We start from the raw sequence: 12,046 nt of genomic DNA, 5'->3' as shown, positions 1-12,046 counted from the left end.
TCTCCTTTGAGAAAGGTTGAATCCTCGCTTACTGATCGTCATTCAAAATTTGGTTTTCCAAAAGGCTGAATGGCGATAACAGTATATGACGATGAACGCATTCTGAATCACTCCATTATCAGTAGCATCATAACAACTTGAAAGGATTGTATCGACAAAGAGAAGCCACATCGTGTGAAGAGAGACTCGATTTTGTCATGTATATATATTTATGTGCATATGTAAGGGAGTGGCGAATCCCTTCTTACATTGCTCTCTTCTAATTTCATCCGCTTAAATCAGTGACTATTAGTCATTCACAGCTCAATTCATATCAAGATAATAAGGTTTTTATTCATATCATGTCATCAAGTAGACAGGTCTATCTAGACGCATCACAAGCAATTTCTACACTTTATACTTCGAATGATCCCAATGCTGCGGGTTACTTAAATCAACTTCTCAGACAATTAACGAGCAGAAATTCAGAGCGACCTGAAGTAGATGAAACAAATACTGATGCAAACAATGAAAGACTCAAACATAATCTACTTAAATCTCGTAAAGTTTACAAAGACTGGATGGCGAGCGGAGACTTTGATGACAATGGTTATCAGCCTGATGATGATGATGGAGTTGTCAACATTTACAGAATTTCCGATTTGAAGCACGGTAAAATGACTTTCGCTGATGGTACAGTATTTACCATCAGTGAGATGTCAACCAGGAGATGAGTTTGAGATCACGTCGAGAAAGTCATTCTCAGATTCGTTAATCTGTAAGGCGATTGGACATGGGATACGGTTTTACGGAATATTGAGTGTGTGTTAATGATCAAGCTGTATTTAACTCATAGTACACACGAGATGCAATTATGATTAGCGTTGGCTATATATATATTACAAACGGAAACATCCATTCCGAGTACGTCTTTATCCTTATCGTACAGTAGCCACTTTCGTCGCAAGTTCACTATTGAAACAAATTTGAAGCAAGGTATGCATTCTGACTACCTATTCCAATACATACATAATGATCAATCTACAGACAAAATCATTGAGTGGTGATTATTCTTCTTTCTTTCCTTTCTTTCTATCTTTTGTAAATTTTTATACTAAAACACCTTCATCATAAGCTGATTTTCCCCTAAGGAAAACAGCTAAAGGATAACCTCTTTCTTCCATCTTATTCAAAACTAATTTCGCATTTTCTTTTGATCCATGATTAATTTCAGATCTAATCATAATTTCATATGTTGAAGGTTCTCTAAAAACTATATTTGTTGGATTATCAGTTATTGTATTAGGTTTTAAATGTCCACTACTTGTTAATAAATTTGGATGATTATTTGGTGCTGCAACACCAGAAATTGAATCTCCCATTGAATTAAAAACTTCTCTTGCTTTTTCAATTTTTCCATTTCTTGAATATCCATTAATTAAAGCATTATAAACATATGCTGTAACTTGAACATTTGAATTTATCATTTTTGCTTTTGTAGATTCTAAATCTTCTAAATTACCTTTTTGTGATAATACATTTAACATTGCTTCCCAAATAACAGCATCTTTTTGTGGTATACTTTCGAAGACTTCTCGAGATTTTTCCAAATTGTTACCGTGAATACCGTATGCAGTGATCAAACTTGCCCAATGTGTTCCTTGTAATTTGACATTTCTATCTTGTTGGATTTGAGCGAATACATTCTCCATAGCTTCAAGGTCAATTGGTGCGAGAGTAGCGTACGTGTCGAGAAGGAGTTTGTAAGTGTGAGCAGAAGGTGGCACTCGGGCTTGTTGTAATAGTGTATAGTAGTGAAGAACCCGAGCTCGGTTGGGTTGAGTTTGCAAGTAGAATTGCATCATGGTACTGAGGCCGATGTCAGCTATAAGTCCGTTGATTAAAGAACCGGATTACTTACTTGAATGGCGGTACTCTGGCTTTGAAGTTGGGTTGACTAGCCATCTCCTCGAACAAGGTCTCAGCAGATTGAGCATCTCCTACTCGGCAGCAAGCGTTCTACCAAGAAACATACATCAGCCTCTACTCAGACAACCGGCGGAACCTTGATCGAGAGAAACTCACGATTACAGCCCCATATGTCACACTACTAGGTCTTATACCTTGAGATTTCATATGTCCAAACAATTCCAAAGCAGTTTCGGCTTTTCTCGCTTTTGACAATTTCGATATGATGGTATTGTATAGGTATAAATGAGGTTTGACACCCATCATTTGAGATTCATCAAACAATTCTCTGGCGACTAAAGCATCATCTGTTGTATCTTTACTTGAAGCAATCATTGTTGCGTAGGCATCTGCTGAGGGGGCAAGACCAGCTTCTACGATTCTTGCACGATGCATACCAGCTTGTTCTAAATGTCCAAGATGACAACATGCTATAAGCATTGCATCTTCAACTTGATGCCATGCTGAAGATTGAGATTCTGGTCGAATTACACTGTTAAGTATGACTTGACATAATCCATATAATTCTCTAACTTTGGATTCATCCCCTTGTCTACTGAGATGATCTATCAATGAACAGAGCGTCGAAGGGAATGGCACAGCATTTCGCTTGAGTCCTTCTTTAACCATAGCATAAGCATCTGAGACGGTGATTGAAGCATTTCTGTGTGTAAACTTCTCTATTTGTTGACTTAACGATTTGTCTATCCATAGTTTGTATTCTGGTTGTCCGGCCGAGGGAGCTTCAGATAAATTTGATCCAGAAGAGGGTCCTGTGAATGTGCTATTGGTGGGAGAACCGAGAGATGAAGGTGATGAGACTGATTCGGCGGATGATGTGGAAGAAGGTTGAGTGAGTCGTTCGGCTTGTTCTTGACCGAATATAGGAGCTAAAAGATGTGTGGATCTTTCAATACCAAATCGATGAACAAGAGAACTGATAACGCTTTCCACCGCGACGTGGTTTTTGAGTGAAGTGATAGATTCAGTAGCTTTGCTGCTTGATCCAATGGTTGCGACCAATGACAACAGAGCACCGTCGTATTCGCCTTCGTTCAATTTGTCTTGAGGCAAAGCAGCGAAAGATTCGACAACTACAAACAGTTGAGGGACCGCTAAACCTGTCTTTTCAGTTTCAGGTGCTTGCAAGTATTTAGATACGACGGAAGTAGCGGTTTGTGAATTCAACGTCACACCGAAGGAGAGGACTTTTTGAGTGAGGGTAAGCAGTATTTCAAAAGGAACGTCGGTCTCCGATAAAGCTCTAATGATTGCGTTGAGTTTACCTTGAACGTCTCTGCTAACAGAATCTCGAATCACACAGGCGTCCAATGCTGGTATGAGGTCATCCCATCTTTGAGATTTCGCCAACAAAGCCAAATGTTTGTTGAGCAGCAGAATGTCCAAGGGAATTTGCCTACTCCCACTAAATTCCTTGATGTCATCTAGTAGCTTCTCTCGCTCTGCTCCTTCAGCTTCGGTCGCTTTGGCCACTAAGGCGGTGTATATCCTCCATGATCGTCTACCAACTGTGCTCTTACTAGCAGCAGTTCTGAATTCACCAAGATGGGCTGCCAAGCTCTGTTTGACCTGCTTTGCAGCCTCGATACGATCAGCTTTGACAAGGGCATCTATGAGCGCAGCAAGGTGTTCTAATGTAAATCGGTGCTGGGGCATCTTCTCCAGGTAAGCAGACGAGTGGGCTTTGTCGTACCATTCGAGCGCCAAGTCGATCTCGCCAGCCTTGGCAAGATCTACAACCAGTTTGCCTAATGTTCGGTGAGTCGCGGCAGGAGGTTTATCGAAGTCTGATCCGTCTGAAGCGTTCAAAGTGGTCTTCATCATATTGTCAAAAATTTCGAGCGCCTTCTGCGGTTGACCAGCAACTATGAAAGCTTCTATGGCTTGTTGATAGATCTCGTGACGGATTCCATCAACTCGAGCGGACTTTTCCATCAGGCGAGAATTCAGGCCTGCCCACGCTTCTGGCGATTTGCCTTTCCTCTGCGATTCTTTGAGGAAATCTTCCCAAGCCTCCATTAAACCCTGTTGATCCTTGACAGCACCTAACGCTCGGAAGATATGCTTGTATAGACTGATGTTTCCGGGCAAGTCCCATCGTTTAGCCATATCAATGATTTGGTTCATTCCTTTGATATCCGGTTGAGCTTCTCGAGACATACCATCTAACAAAGTACCGTAGACTTGCAAAGGAAACCCAACAGATGAGTTCACTCTGGTTGCTGCTCTGAAGAGTTTGTGCGCTGAGGACAAATTTCCCTCAGCAACGTAAGATTGATAAAGTCGGTCTTTCAGTGCTGCTTCCTTGAAATCCCAAGTCTCCTGTCCAACTAACAAGGCTCTCCATTCACCCCAACCTTTCTGCTCTTCCCATGCCTGAACTGCATTCGAGACTTCTACTGCACGTAGGGATAGTGCCCGTATGACAAAGCCATACGTCACGTTGTTAGGTACTAGATCACGTTCCAAAATTTCGTTGTATATCTCCAAGATTTCGGAAATGGATTGACCGGGTTTCCTTGTCCCCATTAATGCGCTTAAGCAAGCATTATAGGTTCTGAGGGAATAACCGTCAGAAAGAGGGTATTGTTGTAGCAAAGCTGGATCTCCAAATTGTTGCTCGTCTGAGAAGGGGGACAGTGAACGGGGCGATCGATAGTGTTTGATCAGTCTCTCAAGCAGGTCGACGTTTTCAGTATTTCGAGCTTCAACGATAGCATTATGTATAGCAATTTCCTGGGGTTGAGCATCTGGACCGATAGTCTTTGTCTTTTGAGAATCTCGTAGTAGCAATTCTACAGGAGGTTGATCCAGTGATCCCCTTTCCACAGCTGCGGTTGAATTCCTTCTGACCATTCCTAATCTTTTCCCGGGTAGATCCTTTCCTGCTAAATCCATTAATACCCTATTCGGCTGACCAAGGATTCGCGTTGCGGAAGTGGGCCTTGTTGACACCAGTGGCTCCACATCTTCCGCTTCTAATGATCGCGGTATATCGGAACGGGTTGATAATGATCTCAGGCCTAGCCTAGCCCGAGGTTGAGGTATACCAACTTGCCATATATCTACTGCTGATGGTGATCGTGTGAGTCCTGCTCGCTGAGGTCGAGTAGGTGTTGCCGAGCGAGGAGGCGTACGTGATGAAGAAGCTTCGGACGAAGGTGTTGGGAAAGCAATCGAGCTACGCCTTCGACTTCGACCTGATGTCGAAGATGGTAATCCTGATCTTTCATTCTCTTCTCCATTTTCAATCTCTAAAACCGTCACTTTACTTCCACTTGCTCTAGCTTCAATTTCTCGTCTAACCTCCCGTCCAGGTCCGTCAGTTGGCCCTATGATGCGAGTTCGCTTTGACAGTCGATGCTTCAGAAGTAAAGATGATCGGCTGGAAGCGGGATCTTGAGATTGGTTGTCATCTGAATTTGAAAGCGTCGAGGATGGATCTACTGATGCTGTTTGAGGAAGGGAGAGGAATGCTCTAGCATGACCCTACTCATTGAATAGCGTTGGTTAGAAAGTTACTATCATAAAATTGGCATATCTAAGAGTTTCATTCCACTTACAGTGTAGCCACCTCCGGCTCCAGCATTTCCACCATACCCATGTCTCCCAGCACTTCCACTCGCCCCGGCATTTTGAGCAGGGTTTGGCCCTTGAGCAACTAATGTACCTGAACCACTATGTGGAAGATGATGTAGGAGGGAAGGATTGGATGTGAAATGACCTGGACCCGCATTGGATGATGCCAATGGGTGGATGAACGGACGTAAGTGGGCACTGCGATTATCAAACAGTCCATAGTTTAGCTTTTCACACACGATTCATTTTGGTATAAATCACATACGTGGCTTTAGTCAACATGGTGAGAGCTTGAGACTAGACTGTATGAGAAAGGAGCTTGACTTATTGAGATGTCGTATAGTGCTTGATGTACAGATTTTTGGTGATTGAGATGATTTCTACAGTCGATGGCCAAGACGAAGTTGCCAGTTCGAGTGAGTCTGAATCTACTGGTTAAAGACAGAGTACTTTAAATTGATGACGGTAATTACCTATAAGCTCGACTGTGTCAATAACATAGTATCGAATGATCTACCAAATTCAGTCAATATTGATCTACTCTCTTTTGTTGAACGGTTGATGATATGCTAGCTAAGGTTCGGCCTTGTTTTTAATGAGTCAGATATGGACGATTTGTATACGTTGCGGCAAAGATTAACTTTTTTAAAGGTAACATAATTTTCGGATACCTCCACTTAAATCCAATATCCTTTCCGATCCGACTCATACTCAAAAACGTAACGGCGTTATCTCCGCCACTTCGGCGATACCATCGGTTAAACCTTTTCACCATACCATAGCTGAACTAATTCATGGTAGTTATAATCAAGCTTATAAGGTTTGCAGACAGCACGATGCTCACTGCATGTACAGACAACACCAAGTAGCTAGTGAAGAGCTTGTCTGAATATATAGTAGCAAGGTAGATAGATGTCCTTGATTATTCATGAAAGCTCAACAAGGCAGATCCGGGATTTCAAGCCAATTCACATTTGGACTGACATTGTATGCTTTAAATAAGCTGGCCCTAATTGAATTTGGGTAATCCCCTGTACAACTCAAAGTTCATAGATATCTACGTGCCTTCTACCTATTTCAAGTCCAATGCAAGAGGAAGTCTCGTCAAATATCAGACGAGAAAATAGCTGAATCACTCATTTCCTTCCCAATTCTACTCAAATCCCCTGAAATTCGCTTCATTTCTTCTTACCATCCGTGGCTTTCTGACCTTTTCCAGCGGTATTTTTACCTATAAGATCAAGAGTTCATTGTTTTCTCGTCAGCTCGCAAGTCATAAGCTCCGGTAAAAATGAGCTGACCGTTGTTGGTAGTACTGATTGAACATAATGAATATTAGCTAATTCGCACTACCACTGAGACTCTACCTTCACATATGCAAGGAAATTGACTTACGTTTTCTTATCCTTATTATCTTTCTTAGTATCTTTACTAACTTTTTTACCAGAAGAAGCGGTGGGTTTTGAAGTAGTTTTAGTTTTGGTATTGGTCATGATGAGACTAGTCTTGCTATGAGAACGATACTAGTGGCAAGATTCTAATAATGATATATCGGAAGCTTGCTTGAAAGGATTTCTGTTAGGAGGATGAAGGGCACAGGAGGAATAGAAGTAGGAACAAGATTGCTATTGATAAATACAAGTGTTTGTACGAACAAGACATCGTTCAGCAACCTTCAATGGAATACTCGATAACATAGACATGGTCAATGCGCTGAACACGACTGGCGCCCAAAGCTATACATTGGAAAACAGCTCTGAACAGCCTTATGAAATTATCCAAAAACGGCAATTCATGCTAATCAATCATATACATCACGGACGGAGCATGCACATTTTGATGGTAAGATATACATCCTTGCCGATAGGTATTGCGAAAACACTACTGCCTATCTTTCCGTGAGGGAAAGACCAAGTAAACGTTCTTGATATTGGCTCCAACCACAGTTATCATATTATGGTAATTATAGTGGACAAAGATGTATGTGTACTAGTAGTACCACTTAGCTTTATATACAGCTCATTCAACGAAGCTAGTATTTTATGCCTTTCCGATCATATATGCAAGCAAATATCCTTGTCCAGTTGGCTATGGAGAAGACCCAGACCATCTACCTATCAAGCTATCTCTTAATCCTTTATCCCTCATCCCATTTCCATCAGGTGTCAAAGGAGGTAATTCTTCTCCTTCAGCCAAGAATTCATCGATATTGTCTTCCCACTCCCACTCTCTATCTTCATCATCCACTTGTATCGATCGTCGACCTAAGTTAGAGGGCCCAGATTGATCTTGTATGACGGTAATCTTGCTAGCTTTTATCAATGTTCCTTTGCTTCTTTTACCTCTCAAAGCAGGTTCATGAGAAGCTTCAGTTGCGTCGTTCGATGATCCTGATGTAGTATGAGATGAGTGGGAGTGGTATTGAGTAGTTGGGATCGATAAGTGTAAGGAAGCTCTTTCGGAGGAATGAGATGGTCGAGGAGATACTACAGTCGAAGCCTGATAATCGTTGTATCCATTTGTACTATCAGCTATCTCTCCAATGCATTCCATGTAAGTGGTGTTTACTCACTACCAAAGCACCCTGTTTCAATGGTTCTCCAAACTCGCTAACCTTCCTATTAGTCCCCTCGAATCGTTCATCAATGATGGGCTGTCCAACATAACTTTTTCTATTATCCCTACTAACGCTGGTGTCATTCCGAATGTCAGGTGAAGATGCAGGTGTGAAGGTGAAAAGATTCCGAATAGAATGAAATGTACTTCCTACACCAGAGATCGGACGATTGGGGTGTGCACTTTGTGCTTTTCTAGGCGATACAAGGGGAGATATCAATTTGACTGGACTGAGATCTCGTTGAGAAGGTTGTTGGGTTGAGGACATAGAACCTGGTCGAGAGAATCTCGCAGGACGTGTAGGCGTAGAAGGATGGGATCCGAACGCTGATACGGAAACATGTCGATATTCTTCTGCATCTCTTGGTATGGGTATACCCGTTGATGGAATGTGGGAAGATGATGACTGTGATGGCGCCGAGTAGTACCTATAGATGGCAAGAAGTATCAGTCCTGATAATTTTTTTTATCTAAGCTCAGTTGCACCGCAAATTCTTTTGAAAGAGAAAAAAGTGGAAACAGACTCACTCGGTCTCTCCACTCATATAGCTCTCCCTTCTCTCATCCTCACGGATTCTAGGCTGTCTTCCGAAAGTCCCACCATCGTATATACCAAGACCAGCTCCAGGTGGTGCGGGAAACCTGATACGTTCACTGTCTTCAGACCACCTTGCTCGTCTCCTATCTGCGCCAATTTCACTAAGATCTATTGAAATATCGTTTACCTCTGTATTAGGTGTGTAAGGTATACCAATACTAAAAGACCCAGAAGCCATATTTACAATCTCAGCAGGAGAATCCAACGCTTTACCCTTTGGCGAATGGGGTATAGTCAAGCCTCCAGTTGCGCTTCTTGCATCGAGCTGAGAGGTTCTCGATTCTTCTGAACTTCTGTTTGGTCGAGGTACGGAGAAGAATAGCTGATCATCGTCCAATACCCTTTCATAAGTCCCCGCAGAGGAACTTTGGGCGGTGTTTCGTTTATCCTTCTTACTGCTCAATCCAACTAGACCAGCAGTAGCTGCATTTGCCATTGCGGAAGGCGAGAAAAAGCTTCTATTGCTGCCATGACCTTTCTCTAAAGTATTCCCGCTGACTACCCTACTCTCTTTATCCTTTTTTGAAAGGGAAGACTGATTACCTGGTATCAACCAGCCTAAGCCAAGATCTAATCTTTGAAGCAACGTTTCATTTCTTTTTGCTAGCTCCGTTGAGCCATCATTTGTCTCAGTGATGATTTCTTGAGAACTCGAATCAGAATTCAGTCGATGGTGTTGAGCTGTCCAGCCAGGTAGTAAAGCTGATTTCTCGTTAGGCGACTTTACTCCGTCTTCATCAGTTCCGGCCACATTCACAGTTTCCTTTGATTTGCCTGTCCTAGTGTTACTTGTGGGATCCGGTTGGACCGAAGACCTTTTTTGTGTCGAGAATAAACCGAAGAATCTGGAATCCCTTGAATGTCGATTCTTGTGATATACGCAGAATATCACGAGGAGAATCAAGATAGTGAGGACAAGTGGGATTAGAGCACCTAACAAGGGAGCTAGTAAGTTAAAATTATCGGTATTGGTATTTGTGGGTATGGGACTGGGTGCAGTGGTGGGGTTATCATTGACTGAATGAGGAAAGAAGGTGGATACTGAGTCAGAATTTCCATGATTAGAACTGCTAGTAGGAGGGACGGCCGATGAGCGAGTGGATAGTCGAGTGGACGAAGAAGTGGTGATAGAAGTAGTTGATTGGATATTGATTGAAGAGCTGGTCATTGGTGAACTGACGGGTGGGGTCGCAGAAGGAGTTGTAGAGCTAAATGCCGTTAAAAACGTTGGTGAGGTGATTTCAATTTGAGTCGTGGGAGATTGGACTGAATTCGTCATCGGTGGTATCATTTGATCGATATCCGTAGGTGAAGTCAGTCCGCCGTAAGTCCAACCATCACCCAGGGGAATCGAGGGTCCATAATCTGTCAATATGATTACGATTAGCTATATCCAGTTTGAGGGAAGGACATTAAGACAGACAAGTCAGAGGTAAGTTAGCGATAGTAGTCACGGTATAGGGAGTATCATTGATGGTCGTAACATACTGATACCGACTATTAGCATATTCTCGAGAATCTTAATACAGAGATCGATGAATGAGGGTTTACTCACAGAAAGATACGTTTGCCAATCTGCTAAAACCTGCCCATTGGGCGCTGTACCCCCTCTTCTTTCAATACCCAAACCTCCGAGTCGCTGTGATAGAGCTGTGAGTATGAAAAGCTTATCATCGCAATATAATCTTTTGTTGAATAACCGATGAATTTGGCATTTTATTTCACTGTAGGACATGTTCGATATGATGAAAGCTATAGCTTTTTAATCTATACCTTGGAGGAATAATGATAGTAAAATCATATGAGGAAAGATGGAGATCATTGTAAATCGAGTCTAATCCTCTTCAGGATGAAAGCAGATCATATTCATCCAACTTTCGTGATTAAACTCATGTAGAATATCAAACAACTTGATCGAAATTCTGTCTGTTTGTTTGAACTTAAGGGCCGCTTTGCACGGACCTTCGCATGGGAGAGGCACGAAATTCTGATCATCCGACCGCAAATTGACAAGCGGGTCTCCTTGAAGTTGGTAGTATAATTCCTATAACTCTCAACCAACGCTGATGTTTCGAGTAGTATGAACAATGAACGACGAATGAAACAAGCAAGACCTTTTGTAATCGAAGGCGAACAAATCTAATCTATATTAAGGGTTCTTATCTCGATTGTTTGGTGCCTGAATGTGATGAATGATTACTATGTGGACAACCATCGAAAGCTGACAATTGTCTAAAATGTGTTGAAAGCGGTGGATGGGTGATGCTAGCCTCAATCGCTACAAAAATACATATACATACGAACACATACTCGGTATATTCACATGTCTAAATACTAAGCGAAGTGATCTCGTGAATCAATCTCTTATTTCGTAGTTGCCAATAGTCGTACACATCTCCAATTCTAGTCTACTGCTTAATATAGAGTGGCTGGCTCGTTGATCCCAATTTACCTGTTGGATAGTACTGGCCAAAGCTAGACGGGCACTCAGGAGCAGCATTCGGAATTCAGCACGCTTGACCAAACTTTCCAAATGGTCCGGGCTCCTAGTACTCACTACCACATACCTCGCAAGGTGGCTCTTTTTCCAAATCTTCCCCATATACCCACTGTATATCATCTAGCCATTTGATGCATATCGATCGTCTGAACTCGTCGCTGTTATCCCCAGGTGTGGATGAAAAAGAATGTTTAACTTCTGAGATTGCTTGTTCGATTGCTTTCTTCACTGCTTCAGGTGGATTATAGTCACGAAGAATTACCCTGACAACATCCGAGGCGGAAGACGGATGTCATTTTCATTGTCTTTCGATAGACTCGATAAGATTTGGCATGAGCCCGAAAAAACGTAGGCGCCATACCATAGCTTATCGATGATGTGTGAGCTCATCAATTGCACTGGATCACCAGAAAAGCCTTGGTAAGAGATCCTCAGATCTGTAAATTGTTCATAAAGCACGAATTCGTCGGTTGCTTCAGCTTGATGGATGCAGACTTCAAGCTTCGACTCCGGGTTCGAGAATAATCGAATAATTCGCTTGGGATTGCTATAAGCAGCTCCAAGGTCTTCACGGCATTCACGGTCTTCGCCCCAGCGGATGCATAGTTTCTTTGGCGAGCAGAACTGTGAGATCCAATCTAGCAGGGGAAGAAACAGGTTACTGTCACCTAGTATGACTTGGATTCGGAGAAATTGGACATTAGCCAAGATGTTTTTCTGATTTCCAGGAGGAAACAGCTGGTTACGGTGATATAGATTATCAAAGATCCAGCTGGGCGCTTCTA

At 42.3% G+C, this 12,046-nt stretch overlaps 3 protein-coding genes across 3 annotated transcripts; 1 reads left to right on the top strand and 2 right to left on the bottom strand.

Annotated features, from left to right (window-relative positions):
* Positions 1–341: 341 nt before the first annotated feature.
* On the top strand, positions 342–713 carry I206_102802 (uncharacterized protein; the record flags this gene model as incomplete). Its single annotated transcript, XM_019154906.1, has 1 exon — positions 342–713. One exon carries the CDS (start codon positions 342–344, stop codon positions 711–713), a length of 372 nt encoding a protein of 123 aa, XP_019012309.1.
* Positions 714–1,088: 375 nt separating this feature from the next.
* Positions 1,089–5,829, bottom strand: I206_102801 (uncharacterized protein; the record flags this gene model as incomplete). Its single annotated transcript, XM_070202624.1, has 6 exons — positions 1,089–1,848; positions 1,901–1,998; positions 2,065–5,060; positions 5,154–5,457; positions 5,532–5,745; positions 5,813–5,829. The coding sequence occupies 6 exons, from the start codon at positions 5,827–5,829 to the stop codon at positions 1,089–1,091; spliced, it is 4,389 nt and encodes a 1,462-aa protein (XP_070058725.1).
* A 1,806-nt stretch (positions 5,830–7,635) lies between these two features.
* On the bottom strand, positions 7,636–10,476 carry I206_102800 (uncharacterized protein; the record flags this gene model as incomplete). The annotated part of the gene is made up of 6 exons (XM_019154904.1): positions 7,636–8,046; positions 8,120–8,591; positions 8,692–10,126; positions 10,185–10,248; positions 10,317–10,400; positions 10,462–10,476. 6 exons carry the CDS (start codon positions 10,474–10,476, stop codon positions 7,636–7,638), a joined length of 2,481 nt encoding a protein of 826 aa, XP_019012307.1.
* Positions 10,477–12,046: the final 1,570 nt, after the last annotated feature.

Source organism: Kwoniella pini, chromosome 3 (assembly GCF_000512605.2).
Source record: "Kwoniella pini CBS 10737 chromosome 3, complete sequence".
NCBI lineage: Eukaryota > Fungi > Basidiomycota > Tremellomycetes > Tremellales > Cryptococcaceae > Kwoniella > Kwoniella pini.
Note: the sequence above shows the minus strand (reverse complement) of the source record. Positions and strands in the feature narration are given on the sequence as shown.